At 40.6% G+C, this 16,361-nt stretch overlaps 1 protein-coding gene across 1 annotated transcript in view; it reads left to right on the top strand.

The window, feature by feature from the left end:
* FRMPD4 (FERM and PDZ domain containing 4) overlaps window positions 1–16,361 on the top strand; it is a 326,800-nt gene that overhangs the window by 275,321 nt on the left and 35,118 nt on the right. Inside the window, exon 5 of the mRNA XM_084841758.1 lies at window positions 7,491–7,536. Within this exon, the coding sequence (XP_084697884.1) occupies window positions 7,491–7,536 (46 nt within the window). The remainder of the gene's footprint in view (window positions 1–7,490; window positions 7,537–16,361) is intronic.

Here is a 16,361-nt window from a genome sequence, read left to right as displayed (position 1 = left end):
AAACCAGATTGTCCCACACTGTACCAAAGCAATTGATTTCCACACAGTAGCAGTTCTAACAAGATGGAACAAAGAAAACAAAACTGCTGTTTGTTTAAAAATATGTTTATGTTTGGGGCAGATGGTGAATTTCTGGGTTTCTTAATGATACTGATTGAATGACAACAAATAAAATATAGTTTTTGCAAATGCGCTGCAGCTTGATACCAAAGCAAAAGTTGTTTCCTGGTTGAAAGTGTGTAACTTCTTTTGTACATTTTTGCCTGGGTCTTTAATGTGCAGTCCAATGGGTTGCGCCCTGGGTATTCGTAAGCTGCCAAACTCGGAGGCTTACTAGTATCATATACAGAGAGGGAGGCGCCTCGTGCCTCCTGCTCTGCATCTTAGCTAGATTGGCAATTTTGCCCATCTAGCAGAGACTTCAGGGAGGGGGAGGGAAGGAGGATGGGGCAGCCATAGGAAAGATTGTAGGAATGCCACCCTGGTCTCTTCCCCTCCCCTCCCTCGGGAACACCCCTTCTCCCTGTCTTCACATAGAGACGGCCATTGCAGTTCTCTCCACACTGGCTATGTGGGGGGGAGGGGGAGAGCTGGGGAGCATGTTTTCCTGGCTTAGAGCTCAGAGTCCTATCTCTGAACTCAAAGCCAGGAAACCGAAAAATCCTATGTTCCCCAGACACTGTCTAGGGGACATAGGATTGCTCCCTCCGATGTCTAATTCTGGGATAATCAACATGCTCAACATATTAGCAGTGATGGCAGATGCAAGAATCACTCATGCTTCTGAATTGCTAATAAAAATGTAACACACTCAGTACTGATATATGGATCCAACCCATGGTCAGACCCATGTGCTCCAAAATTAGTTTCAGTAGATAAAACTGACCTTGAGTAGGATCTGAGTATCAGTGTTTACAATGTTCACTTTTTTAACAGAGATTCAGAAAAGTGATTCTTCCTTTTTTTTTTCTATCCCTGTTAATATATAATTTCAAAGTTAACATTGAAGGTCACATATAGGAAATACAACACAACTCAAAAAGAGTGGAAGCAGGGAAATCAATCAAGGTAGATAGAGAGAGTAGCAAATTGTGGCCATTTGTAGCAAGGGAAGGAAGAGGTATATGTGATGTCGGACTGGTTCTTGAGCACCATCACTTAGGGCAGGCTTCTCCAACCTGGTTCCCTCCAGATGTTTTGGGCTTCAACTCCTTTCAACCCAGCTAGCATGGCCAATGATTACGAATACTGGGAGTTGTCATCCAAAAACGTCTGGAGGGCGCCAGGTTGTGGATGGCTGATTTAGTACAGTGTTATTTTGTCGCCGATAGATACATCGCATTACTTGCTCTTGACCCTTCTGGTTTTTCCTTATGTACATGCAAGCACATACACACACCAGCAGCACTCTGCTTTCTGTGTATAATATGAAACTGATTAACCATGTGCAAGTGTCAGGGACAGCCAATTGTTGCCCCATGTGGTGCGCTGCATAACTGCAGCTTCTCAGTGGATAATTGGTTTGCACACAGTAGCAGTTGCCCTGTGATTACAGTGAATGGCAGACCTTACTTGGATAGGGAGATTGCTTAATAGCCCAGTGTGGCTGGTTGGTATTTACTTAATGGAAACTAATGGCAGACCTTACTTGGATAGGGAGATTGCTTAATAGTCCAGTGTGGCTGGTTGGTATTTACTTAATGGGAACTGATGATTGAGAGAGAACTGGCAATCTCCCCCCCCCCCGCCGCCCTTTGGAATGAAGAAGACATCTTAGAGAAGGTGATCTCTGACCCCCAACTAAGGGACTGACATAAGCATATGTGAGGGAAAACAGCAGTTTTGCAGTTTGGGACAGTCAGAGGTGCTGAAAGAGAGCTGAAGGGATGGAAGCGTGTTAGCAGTACACGGCCCCTCTCTGGGGATCTGATTTGGAGTAGCAGGCCTGCCGCTTTGTAAGAGTGCTTGCCTCCATCATGCTTTATTTGCATATGTTTAAATAAAGCAAATATTACAAACATGCCTTATGTCTCCAGTGCTCTCTCGTCCAAAGGAAAACAAACCTGAAGTAGCATTACCCCCTGGAACCTCTCATGTCCTGGGGGAATAGGAAATGCATGACAATATCATGTATGTATGTATGCATTTTATTAACAAACAAATGTTCTCTGGGCAGATTACAAAAGCTAAGAGAATAAAATGGGATAGAACAGCTAAAAGGACAGAATATAATACAAAACTCATTCATGTCAATAGCTTTAAACTTCAAACTGATAAAGCCCGGTTAGATCATTTCTATTGCTTATAGAATTTAGGAATTCCAGCAGGAGAGAGAGAGAGAGAAAAAAAAATCAGAAGAGTGGTTGCCCGTGTACCGCAGCAGTAATTGATCTAACACAGGATTGCTGTTACGCAGGCCTGGCACCAGCATGTAGCTTTCCTGGGCTGCTGCTGGGGTGCAGGACCCACTGCTAATGTCTGAGCGGGGGGAGGGGGGGCTTTAAAAAAGCAGCTTTTAAGCTTCCCATAATGGTCCCCAGTCACTGTGGGGCAGCCTTTCCCACCCGGATGCCCTCCAGATGTTTGGGACTTCAGCTCCCATCCCCTCCAGGCAGCCTGGCCAATGGTAGTTGTAGTCCAAAATATCTTGAAAGCACCAGGTTGGGGAAGGCATTGTGGGGAATTTAAATGGTGGTGCCTAGCACTAATTCAGAACTCTGCTGAGGCTGCTTGCTGTTGCCACTGCCATTGCCAGGGAAGCCCAGCAGGGCCCACTAGAGGGCACTTTGCTGGGACGCTTTCAAACCTGTAGCCAGCCCTTTCTGTTAGGAATACATATGCAAATCAGTTTCCTTGCTCTATATAGAGCCATGGTGTTATGGTGTCTATTGCACACAGTTCAATTGCGTTAAATTGCATTGCAGGTACAGATATGAGTCTATAGTTCAGAACTGTAGAGCTGTCATTTTTCATGCCAAGTAGTCAGAGCCCAGAACAGGATGCCCTTTTTTCAGCCTCAGTATAAGCCTTGTTGGTCCCACAGCAGCTAGAGCAGCTCTATACAATCTAGTTATTTCAGGACGGATACATGCTAAGTTAACTTGAAAGCAGTGGGCTTTATTATTCCTTCTGGTTTCACTAGGAAATACATTATTTGGTATTACAGTGGGTGAAATTTTAACATTTGAAAATTATTTTCTTTGTACAAGGAATCACTGTTAAATATGTCTTAGCCTCTAGGTTTTTAAAGGATTTCACCTTTTATCCAATGTGTGTTCGTGTGCATGCGCTGTGCAGAGATTACTGAGGAACATGGGGTTCAAGATAACTAGGTTAGTGAATGAATAGCATGGAATAGAATGAGGTTCATTCCAGGCTTTTACCATAATCTCTAGAAACATAATTTCTTGCCTTGCCCTTAACTTTTCATCTAATGCCTGAAAGCATTGGTTAGTTTTCCTTAGTGTTATTGAAGGGACATGTGTAAGTTGTGGGTGCATTTAAATGGAGGATTTATAAAATAATTGGGATTTTTCTCATACAAATAATTTTTCTCTTTGTGGCCTTGGTTCTCTATTGATTTAAGTTTACTTGTAGATTTCAAGGTGTTTGGAGAAAGATGTTTCCTAGACAATGCATCATACTGTGTTTGTATTATGAAGTCATCCCTGAAATCTGACTCTCACCCCCTTACAGTTTCCATTGTTGTCCCTTGCAGTATCTATCTTCCACATTTTTTTGTCCCTTAAACACTGAATTCTTGTCTCATGTGCAGGACACTCACGAGATCATCACATTCTCTAGTGTAGGTGTGGGTAGAAGATCTCCAGATGTTTAGGACTTCAACTTCCAGCATTCCTGACCATTGGCCATGCTGGTCATTGGCAGGGGCTTCTGGGAGTTCAAAACCAAACATCTGGAGATCTACCTTCTGCCCATCCCTGCAGTAGTGTATCTCAGCAGTGCCCATTGGGTCGGGTTATCTTACCCCACTGATGTCTCAGGTCTTCAGTCAGAATATGATTCAGGGCCACTATTTCATGGTTCATCTCCTTGCAAGGACATTCTCCTCAAAACCTCCTTCCTTCTACACTAAATAAACAGAAATTAGGAGGCCTGCAGCTACAAGTTCACAGACAAAGTCAATGACAAATTCCATATTAAAATGTCCATGCTTCATGTAGCCTGAGACAGTTAATACTTGGTAATACTGGCTTGACCTTTGTAATGTTCTGTAATTTGATCTTTCTGTCCACCTTTTTGTTCCACATTTCTTGCATGTTAATTACCTATATGAAATGCACAGGACTGCCAAATACAGTCACAGTGGAATGCATTGCAAATGTCAAGTAGGTGACAGTGAAAGTCCCACAATCCTTTTACAATTCTTATCCAGTTTCTTGTAAACCCAGTGTTAATTCTTGGGAAATAAAGAAAATCTGGTTATTGATGTCTGAACTCTTTGTTAGCTAGGCAAAGAATGAATTAACTAAAGATATTATTGGACATGCTAGATATGTTTCTTTTGTTGAACCTCAAACCTGCCTTTGAATATATCAAGTGTATGAATACATGTCTATATCTAGGGAGGTCATGAAAATATAAACAAAGGGAGATTTGGCTTCTTGGGTTCTGGTGGTGAAATAAATAACACTTGTAGTTATTATCATTTGTTAATAATGCTTGTTAAAAGGCTCACCATCTTGACTGATTGGGGGATGAAATATATTTCTCAGCAGTCAGTCAAGGACCTGTAATAGTTTTTAAAAGAGGAGAATGCAGCTGTTGCAACTAATCATGTCATGGTTCGTTGTGAGTTTGAAAAATGCCAACTATAAGATTGGTTGCCTAAGTATAAACTGTGGTGGTGCCTCTTGAGCAGATATCTGAGTCTGTGCCACTCAGCCCTGCAACAGTCTGTTTTTGAGACCAGTTGACTATCCATGAGCAGCTGATGGAAACCTGTCACAATTGCTATATTTTGAGCACTTTTGCTTGCCCCAGCCAGCATACGGTTTGACAGAGTGCTGTCAGATCAAATTCTGTGGGCCTCTACAGAAAAGGTGTCCTACAACCCACAAGGAAATAAGATGCTCCACAGCACTAAAGAAGTGGGGTTATTCTCCATTTATGCAAAGAACCACATAAAGCTACATAGCAACAAAATTATGTCATCCTTTCATGCATATGATCTCCACTGTACCATCACCATAACCTTGAAGTCCATATGTTTCATCCTGACTGTGTCACACTGCAAATCTCCCAGTGCATGATTGCACTGTTTGCAATCATGCTTCCTCTGGATGTTGTTGATTCTTTCTACACCCATGGAGGAGCACGTGTGTCCCTCCTTTTCCCCTTCCACTAGAGCTGAAAAGGAGTGGGAGAGACAAGAGTCTTCCTGCACAGAGTCTGTGGGATAGGAACAAAGAGAGAGAGAGAGAGAGAGAGATGTTCCTTAAGGAACAGCTGCCACTGGAATATTTTCCTGACATACCATCGATTTTCCCAAAGTTGTAACAGGCTGAATGGAATGCAGATATCAATAGAGTTTTAAGACCACTAACATAAGTGGCAAACGTGGAACTACTTACCAGATATCCCTGGTTGCTTCAGCTGGATTATTCATGAATAAATTCTTGGGGGCTTTGTGATCATTCATGCTAATGTTGTGATGGTGATTTATTTTGTTTTTCCAACTCAGCAGCACTGGCGTTCAAATTAGTTGCACTTCACTCAACCAGGCAATAAATCTCAGAAACCAACAATGAATTGCACTGGAAATAGGGGAGCCAACAGAAAATCAAGTTCATCACAATCAAGTGGCGACTAACCTTTCCTCAACTGATGAAAAGAAAAAACAGCCCATCAGTGTAATAAAACAAATATTGGCTTTGAGGGGGGTTACATGGCAAACAAACATGCATTTATCTGTGTGTTTTTGAGACACTTGATAATATAAAACACTTTTGAACAGTTCCTTGGCAAAAGCCTTGATTGCTCCAGCACAGTTTGTGAGGTTTTTTGCAATCAATGACTGGGTTCACAAGACCAGCCACAGCTCATCATGGCTTATTTAAGCCATGCCCACAGGCACTATCCCAAATATTCAGCCCCCAACCATGGTTGTCATGTTATTGAAACCTGGCTTGTCAGAGGTACTTTATTTATTTGATTTGTTCCCCACCTTTCTACCAAGAATGGCACTCAGCGCAGCTAAGCAGCCCTTGCATAACCCATGCCCTATCGTGAGAACAGCCCCTCTGTGTCCTATTGTGCTGTTTGTATGTTACCAATTTACTGTTTCAATGTTTCAGAAAGCTATCAATTAATACCTTTACAGTAATTATAAGTAGATATTAATGACTGTGCTATTCCAAAAATATTCTTCTTATTCTAAGGAGAATTCTAAAGGATATGAAGGGCTGAGTCTATCCTTGTGTGACCCAAAACTGGAAAGTTAAATTGGGCATGTAAACAGATTTTCTTAGGGCAGCTCCACATCTGATGTGGCAAACATGCTCTGTGTACGTTTCCCGTAGCAAATATACAAAGTATGGAAGACCTACATGCATCTTTAAACATCTGGGTACATATATCTGAGAATCTTGACTGGACCACACATGTATGTCTTCCACACTTTAACATGCAATCCTACACATGTTTACCCACAGGTAAGTTTCACTGTGTTCAATTGGGCTTCCTCCAAGGAATGTACACATAGGTCTGAAGACTTAAGTGTTGACTTCAGAAACACAGGATAACATCACTTTGGAGCTATTGGTTCTCTGTAGAAAGCTCTGCATAGTAAGATTCAAGTCATTTAGTTCTGATGCATTAATTTTGATGTTATTTTTGGCTTTGATATTAATGTCTTTCCCAGCCAAGCCTACACAAGATTTTCATGCATTTCAGTTTGAAAGATGTGCAAAGGGTATCTGAAATGATACCTGAAATCACCTCTAAAATACAGAAATGTTTACCTTTTAGTTGTTGTTGTTTGTGGCTATGTTTTTTCTCTCTGCTGTTGCTGCTTTGCCGCTATATTTTTTCTCATGTATATTCTGCCTGGGTTTATTACATAGGTGGTCCCCAGCCAATGTGGGATCACATAATCACTACTGCCATACTGCATGGGATGATGTCACAGCACTATTTTCCTGATCAGATTTGGGCCTTGATAATATTCACTGAGAACCAAGAAAGCCAACTCGGAGTGAAGGCAGTGCTTCCTGGATCCGCATTGCCCTCATTCTCAGTGGGCAGACTTCAGAGCAGTCCCTGAAAAATGTGCACTTTTCACTATGGCCAAAAAAGTGCCACTCTTTTTTTTGCTTGAGCTCTGCTCTGAACACTCTTGTGTTGTAATAAATGTGCTGTTAAAAGATCCTGATTCTCTTCATTTAAAAGAAAACCTTGTTATCTCTGGAGCAAGAAAATTTATTTATTTATTTCATGTGAATCGTCACTCTCATGTCCTTTCTTTGCAGGAGCTGCAAAGAATCGATCCTCCTTACTGTTATTCAGCCTTACCCTGTAAGTAGTTATGTTTTTTAGAATTGGTTTCCTAGCAACGTTTACTGCCTTTGTCTGCCTATTTTCTCCCTGTGTCTTCTCTATTATCTGCATAACCAATAGCACAAGTACGAGCTGTGTCTCTGAAGATAAATGTGATGATTATATACTACTCTTGACAGAAGTGGAACGATATATGGGTAATTTAAATAAATATGGATATTTTTCATCGTGTATGAAGAGTATTTCTTGGAGACAGAACAAGGATATTGAGTTCTGTTCCACGGCATTTCACTAACTTACGAAGCAATGTTTGCTTTGTCTTTTTGTTTGTTTGTTTGTTTGTATGTTCCCATCATTATATCTTGTATACCAATACCTCCATTATATCCCTTTTCAATGCGTTTTTAATTTTTAGATTTTTGTAGTGAGGGAGTTGCTGGTATTGCCTCTGAGCTAGTCTCTACCAAATTAAGGTCCTATCTAGTTTAGATAAGTTACGGAGCAAAAGTGATATGGCAATTCAGATGTTTTTCAAGAGCATCATACAAGAGTAGTATTTGCCTACTTTTATGTACAGGCAAGAGGTCCACAGAGGTGTGGCAGACAGTTAAAAGATAGCTCCATTCACACAAAAGAGTGCAAAATGCAGGCCTGTCTGAGAGAGGCGGAAGGACTTGTCCATAAGTTTCTGGATACATATCAAGTCCATTTGCTGAACAACTCAGTTCTCTAAGATGAGGGGAGGCTTTGAGTGACCTGATCAAGCAACAAACATTGAATGTGAACAATGATATTCTGCCCAAGCAACTGGTTGCCAGACTGAAATACAGGTACATGTTAAGATGCTGTGTTGCTACTTATTATGGAACAAGACACTGGGTTTTCTCCCTTTCCCTTTAGCTTTATTTACCCAATTAATTCTATTAGCATTTTATTTATATGCATACTTATGTACATAGAATTTTATCTATACTCTGTGACAACATTTTAGCTTTCAGTGCAAAAGCAAATGATGAAAAGAAATCTGGCACATCGATCCCAGAAGAGATTATACAGAATTCTCCTAAGTGGGCCGTGTCCGTCATGCTTGGCCAGCCCCCCATTTAAATGGCAATGACATATTCCCCACTCTTTATCCTGTACCTTTTCCAGGTAGCTAAGGCCAGCTGCAGGAAGTAAATCATGTATGCATCAAATTATTGTGTAAGCATAGATCTACTGGGGGCTTGTAGTCTGCATCTTTTGATGTATCTTGTTCCTTTTGTTTCTATTTAACACAAACAATTGATTGAATACCTAAGATGGAAAGCAGGGAGGCCCACTGGAGGTGTGTAAGTTAATATAAGATGGCATCAGATGTAATCTCACAGTATGTTCGATACCATCATTTCATGAAGCTCATTCTACATTTTATTATTAGGGAAACTGCTGCTTGTTCCATTACTGGATTTAATAATATATAGCCTGCAGTTAAGTTGTATGCAGCTTGGAGACCTGCTTATGATGCTATATGCCATCAGAGGGGTGACTGTTATAAACATTATTCTTGGCCTACGGCCGTACTACCTCTGATTGGGTAGCAATCTCTTTTTCATACACATTTATGCTCCTGAGAACTAGAATGCTGAAGAAGTAACTGGCTGTGTATTCAAAATAAACTGTTACTTGGGGTAGTATCCAGTGTTAGTCCTACATAGAGTAGACCCATTAAAATTAATGAGACTTAAGTTAGGTTCAGTGGATCTACTCTACATAGGACTAACATTGGATATTAGCCTTGGTTTAGAAACTAGAAGTATATCAAGTCTACTGCAAGAATAAACAAACCAAACTAGCTACTCGGGCTTTCAGATGTAGCCTCTAGGCATTTTAGTATCCATGCTATTCAACTGTACTGGAAGACCTGATACATTACCAAACCCCAGATATTTGGTGCATGCATGTTTAAAATCTTCCTATTTTTTGTACTGAATTTGCTGAAGCAAGTTGGCTGAAACAAGTCAACAGCAACTCTTCTTCCAAGCAATAATGGGTCCTCCCATTCTTTCAGTATCTTGGCCATTGGTAGCCAGGCGGGATGAGAAATCCAAATTAAGTTGTGCCAGGAAGAGGAAAAATCAAATCATTTTCACACTCTGATCCCTCAGTACCACATATCAAGTAATCAAAAGAGTGGATTGGCAGGCCTTGCTGGCAGCCTGCAATAATAAAAAGAGGCCACTCAAAGTGGCAAATAGCTGTCAATTGAGACATAGCCAGTGGGTTGCACCAGATGGCTTTTTGATCTCTCCTGACTCTAATGCTGTATGTGTTAGAGCCAAAGATAACCATGGGGTCATTTTTTTTCCTTCAAAGCAGAATCAATTTTAACTAATGTATAATTCCCCCAATTTGTTTTGTCACATAATCTCCTGAGGAAGTGTTGTATATCCAGTAATATGAAAGGAACCGTTTTTTTCCCCTGTTAGAAAAAAGGTGTACTCTGCTTTGAATAAACCTAATAGTATATGTATGCTTGCTATTAACCCATTGCTAAAACAATTAGGTGAAACTAACACTATTATAGAATTACAGTACTCTCATTTTCTGCCGAACGTTATTCACTCAGCGTCTTCCAGATTAGTTTTGTTTAAGCTCATTCATTTTCAGTTTAATTACAACTGAAGCCAAACATTCTTCTTTTATGCTTCCTGTCAATCTACTAAATCTTTCCCAGGTTAATTTGAATGTCATCTGTACTGATAAGAAAAGGATTTAAGAGCTTAATCACTTGAAGCAGTTTGAAGTTTTACTTATCTGGAAGTTTATTTGATTATCTGTTAAAAACACTCTGTTTTGTAAATGGGTTATCATTGCAATGGGTCCTTTATTAGGTTTAAGCTTATTTCCAATTAGATTATTTATCTATATGCATTCAGGCTCTGGGAATGAGTTTCAGTTGCTGACCTCATAAGTTGTCATTCTGAATAGCTATTAAATTCTCACAAGATCTCTTGCTGTGAGGGAGCAGCATACACATAAGTCTTTGCTCCCTTTTAAGTTGCTGGCAATGGAGCCCCTTTAATCATTCACAGGAAGCCTTTTATTCTAAAACTCAACACTTTTATAAAGATATAAACTGCAGACAATAAATGATACACGATTATACAAACCACTCTTATCATGTGATTTGTTCAGTGGTAGGGATGGATGAACCAGGCTATTTCTGGTCCACAGCAGTTTTGCATGTGTTGATTCATAAGTCCATTCTGTCACATTTCCATATCAATGTGCAGTTTTTTTAAACAAAGAAAAACTGCATGAAAAGTTGCAATTCTAAGTATTTTACCCTAAAATACATATTTTTGTATACGTTTTATCCTAAAATACACATTTATATGCATCTGAACCTAAACCACACATTTTATATGCATTTCAATATGGGGTTTTTTTTAGTGGGGAGGTGTAAAAACTAACAGATCTGATCTATGTATTAGTTTGGGAAGTGTAAATCAGGTCTGTTCACTTAAAAATCTGGACCAAATGATATCCTTTATGATTCCTATTCAGTTGTTGTAGGATTATTGGGTGCTTTGTTATTATTGATGGAACATGTTTTGATGCACCCCTAAGCAACCTTCAGGAATACAGTCTTGATCTGACTCCAAAGCCCCAAGATATACAAAGACCTTTGCTATGAAAAGAAGCATTCTCCTCCATATGAGCACTGCAGTCTCCATTTGTTCTAGCTTACTGTTATGAAATGAAGTCGAAGATCTACCAGCAAACATCACAGTAGGAAAGGGGTGTTTGCTCAGGATGGCAGGTCAAAGAGTCAGAAGGGGACCAAAGGGGTGGCTTGATCTGTTTCTTCCCGGTTACTGCTTTCTGCTTCCCTGCTGGTTCTACCTGCAACTTTGCCTTACCTCTTATGTTGTTCTTTTATTTTCTGTCTGTTCCTTTTTATGGTGGCGTTTGCAGTGTGTGCAGATGCACAGCTGTGTGACATGACACTGACTGTAGCAGCAAAAAAGGAAAATTCCAGGAAACATGCTAATCTGTTGCAGAAAAAACAATAAAGAGTTTTGTGCTGCCTTAAAGATAACAAGTTTATTCCGGCATCAGCTTTTGTGGCAAAAGGCAAAGAATGCAGTGCAACATTAGGAGAGCCAGTGTAGTGTAGTGGTTACAGTGTTGGACTGGGACTCCAGAGATCCAGGTTCTAATCCCCACTCAGCCAAGAAGCTGGTGACTTTGGGCCAGTCACTGACTCTCAGCCTGACCTACCTCACACATGGTTGTTGTGAGGACAACAAGGAGAAGAGGAGGAGGCCCTTGTAAGTTGCCTTGGGCTTCTTGCAAGAGGAAAAAAGGCAGGATAGAAGTGCAATTATAAACAAACAAACAAACATTAGAGACCAGATTTTACATTATGGTATGAGCTTTAACAAGGTAATTGATCACATACAGACATTCAGCCAAATACATTATGTTGGGGCCATATTTTATTAAACATTGTAAGATCCAGTGTGAACTAGAAAGTTTCCAGTTCAAATCTCATCGTGGCCATGACCTCACTGGATATCTCATTTCTACCAACTCCAATATGTAATATGGCTATAATATCACTGGCCCACCTTACACTTTTGTTGTAGGGATTACTACTGCTACATAACTAAATTATGTGAAATGCTTCGAGCGCTAAGAGAAATCACTATATCACTATTAAATATGTATTATTAAATATTATACTGCACATATTTCCACATCAAATAGTGTAGATTATACTAGACCTGTGCTTTGTGATTTTAACATTACAGTACAGGTCCATCTGAATGTGTGGACTCAACACATCCTTTGTTTCCATGTGATTCTGAGGCCTACTGCAGTAAAGCCTGTGTACTGGCCATATATCCTTGTTTACTAGGAGATGGTTAACTGCCTCCAAGATGCTTTCATTAAAATAAATACTGGCAGTTGTGACAACCTTGGAGCCCTACTGGTGGCAAGAAACTAAAGCTAATTATTGGTCTAGAAAAAAGTTACTCTGATGGATAGTATTACGAAGAGGAAGAAAGCGGGGAGGGATGATGATGATATGGGAGAATGCAGTCTTTCAAATAACTTGCTCTCAAGTCATATAGCGCTTTTATCGGTCATAACTAGCACTTTGAATTCTTCCCGGAAACATAGTCATCCCTGAAGCAGTTGTAACAAGGGAGTCACATGCTCCCTGTAACCAGCCGTGGTCAACGGTCTGGCTGCAGCATTCTGGACCAGCTGAAGTTTCCAAACACTTTTCAGAAGCAGCCCCACATTGAGCATTATCACAGAAGTCCAAATGCTTGTCCATGGCCAGATCAGACAACTCTAGGAACAGGTGCAGTTGGCACACTAGCCTCAGCTGTGCAAACACATTCCTAGCCACTGGATAAAAATTTGTTACAGAAATCTAAGCAAGCTTTAAAAACAAATATGTATCAACCTAGAGGTTACAAACATGCGATTTCTCAATTCTTATTGTTTTAATTTTGTTATTTTCCAGTGTACTGATATTTGTTCCTGTTAACTAGCTGAATTGTAGCTTATGGCTATTAATTAGTAATTAATAGCTATAAGCTACTTTACTATAGTTAATGTGTTTTTTAATGTAACAATGAAGTTCATTTAATAACATATTTAATGTGATTATTGAAGGAGGTGTTTTATTTCCATGCCCATCTTTTATTATTGCTGATTTCAGTGTCTCAGTCTCAGTGAATGTTAAGAGTAAGAAATTCCACAATGCCTTCTTCCATCGAAAATTTTTCTGTGCCATCTAAAACATGCAATACAATTCATTTCATTATTAAATTAAACACCAATTGCATTTCTAACGTGTAATCATGTTTGTATACTTATAAGTTCAGGATTCTACCAATAACTGTAGTGGTAAATAAAGGGACAGTGTTAGCCACAAAGACTGTACCAACATGATGTGATGAGATGTGGGGTTATATAGGGCAGTCAGTCAACATAGGCTAGGATGTTGTTGATAGGTGATCCATTTATGTGCTATCAGGATCTTTGGCACATTAAGGACCCAGCTACCTATTCTAATGGAATTTCATTTGATAGTATTGAATGATGGACTTTACCCACATCTGCCTTATCTGCCTGGGGAAAGGGCTGTAGCTCAGTGGTAGAGCACATGCTTTGCATGCAAAAAGTCCCAGGTTCATTCCTTGGTAGCTTCAGATAAGGTTGGGAAAGACTTCGGTCTGAATCCCTCTATAGCTGCTGCCAGTCAGTGTAGGCAATACTGAGCTAGATGGACCAATGGGCTGACTCAGTGACTATTTAGCCCATGACAAACCGTGGCGCTCACAGGTGCCAACTTGCATATCCAATCCGTGCTCAAGGGTTGTCGTGTCATGCAAACTTGGGGAGCGTGGGTTATGCGAGAGTTTAACAACCTTCACATAACCCTAAAACAGACCATGGGTTATACGAGGGTTGCTGAACCCTCATATAACCCACACTAGCCAGGTTTGCACAACATGACAACTTTCGAGTGGGGACTGCATATTCAAAATGGCTGCTGCACACAGCATAGCCTCACCGTGGGTTAAATAATCCATGGTAGGTTCTTGTGTCATGCAAACAGCCCCAGTATAAGGCAGCTGCCCATATTTCTTATAAGGCTACCGTAACTAGGGATGGCTGAGAATTTGGTCTGGTTTGTTATAAGAATTCACCAAAACTCACACATTTCTTCCTAAATGGATGGGAAAGAACTTGAGATTTTAAAAAAAAAAATGTGGGAGAAAGCAAAACAGATTTGTCCATCCAGGCAGAGGGCTTTGAATGCTTAGCTTTAAAAGTCTGAGTTTGGATCCCTCTGTATTCAACCATGCTTGCAGTTCTGAATTAGAGTTGCCACCTCTTTTTTCTGACAAGCTTCTCATCCATAGCTGCTACATGGCATGCAGGTCCAACATGGTCATATCTATGCTGGGAGTAGCTGGGAGTAGCTGTACCTGTTGAATTTAACCAGTGCAGGGGCATGAGCATTTTGACTGATTGCATTTTTAATAAGAACTTAACAAAATTTGCAAATCTCTTCATAAATAGCATGGAACAAACTTGGTATTTTAAAAAAATCAAATGTGGGAGAAAGCCAAACTGACAGTTTTGTCCACCCCTAACTGTAATTGAGTTGTGTATCGATCAGTTATGCAAATTCATAGTAGGTTAAAATGTTTTTGGGTACTATATGATTTATAAGGCAGACAAATGCAGTGTGTGTTCTACCAGGGGATGGTTTAGAATAGTGGCTTTTCACTCTTTTTGTGGTTTCGCTTGACTTTTCATGGTCATGCAATCATCAGCAATTTGCCTCCAAACTTGGGATCATAGAAGATATTACTGGTCAACACAGAAGTGCACTTGCTGGCATTGGTTAGGGTAGGCTATTAATACTTTCTACTATTATAAGCAGAAAGAAGGAGAAAGAATAATGCTAATTGTTGTTGTTTATTCGGTCAGTCGCTTCTGACTCTTCTTGACTTCATGGATCAGCCCACGCCAGAGCTTCCTGTCGGCCGTTACCACCCCCAGCTCCCCCAAGGCCAAATCCGTCACCTCCAGGATATCATCCATCCACCATGCCCTTGGTCGGCCCCTCTTCCTTTTGCCTTCCACTTCCCCTAGCATCAGCATCTTCTCCAGGGTATCCTGTCTTCTCATGATATGGCCAAAGTACTTCAGTTTTGCCTTTAATATCCTTCCCTCAAGTGAGCAGTCTGGCTTGATTTCCTGGAGGATGGACTGGTTTGATCTTCTTGCAGTCCAAGGCACTCTCAGAATTTTCCTCCAGCACCACAGTTCAAAAGCATCTATCTTCCTTCGCTCAGCCTTCCTTATGGTCCAGCTCTCGCAGCCATAGGTTACTATGGGGAAGACCATTGCTTTAACTATGCAGACCTTTGTTGTCAGTGTGATGTCTCTGCTCTTCACTATTTTATCAAGATTTGTCATTGCTCTCCTCCCAAGAGGTAAACATCTTCTGATTTCCTGGCTGCAGTCAGCGTCTGCAGTAATCTTTGCACCTAGAAAGACAAAGTCTGTCACTGCCTCCACGTTTTCTCCCTCTATTTGCCAGTTATCAATCAAGCTGGTTGCCATCATCTTGGTTTTTTGAGGTTGAACTGCAACCCAGCTTTTGCACTTTCTTCTTGCACCTTCGTCAGAAGGTTCCTCAGCTCCTCCTCGCTTTCAGCCATCAAAGTGGTATCATCCGCATATCTGAGATTGTTAATGTTTCTTCCAGCGATTTGAACTCCAGCCTTGGTTTCATCAAGCCCAGCATGTTGCATGATGTGTTCTGAGTACAGGTTGAGTAGGTAGGGTGAGCGTATACAACCCTGCCGTACTCCTTTCCCAATCTTAAACCAGTCCTTTGTTCCATGGTCTGTTCTTACCGTTGCTACTTGGTCGTTATACAGATTCCTCAGGAGGCCGACAAGATGACTTGGTATCCCCATACCACCAAGAACTTGCCACAGTTTGTTACGATCCACACAGTCAAAGGCTTTAGAATAGTCAATAAAACAGAAATAGATGTTTTTCTGAAACTCCCTGGCTTTCTCCATTATCCAGCAGATATTGGCAATTTGGTCTCTAGTTCCTCTGCATTTTCTAAACCCAGCTTGTACACCTGGCAATTCTCGTTCCATGAATTGCTGGAGTCTACCTTGCAAGATCTTGAGCATTACCTTACTGGCATGTGAAATAAGTGAAATAAATAAGAGATAGTTTGAACATTCTTTGGTGCTTCCCTTTTTTGGTAGTGGATACAAGTTGATTTTTTCCAATCTGGTGGC

The sequence above is a fragment of the Heloderma suspectum genome, chromosome 3, assembly GCF_057233095.1.
Source record: "Heloderma suspectum isolate Gila_16-S chromosome 3, 16-S_ref, whole genome shotgun sequence".
Classification (NCBI taxonomy): domain Eukaryota; kingdom Metazoa; phylum Chordata; class Lepidosauria; order Squamata; family Helodermatidae; genus Heloderma; species Heloderma suspectum.
Note: the sequence above shows the minus strand (reverse complement) of the source record. Positions and strands in the feature narration are given on the sequence as shown.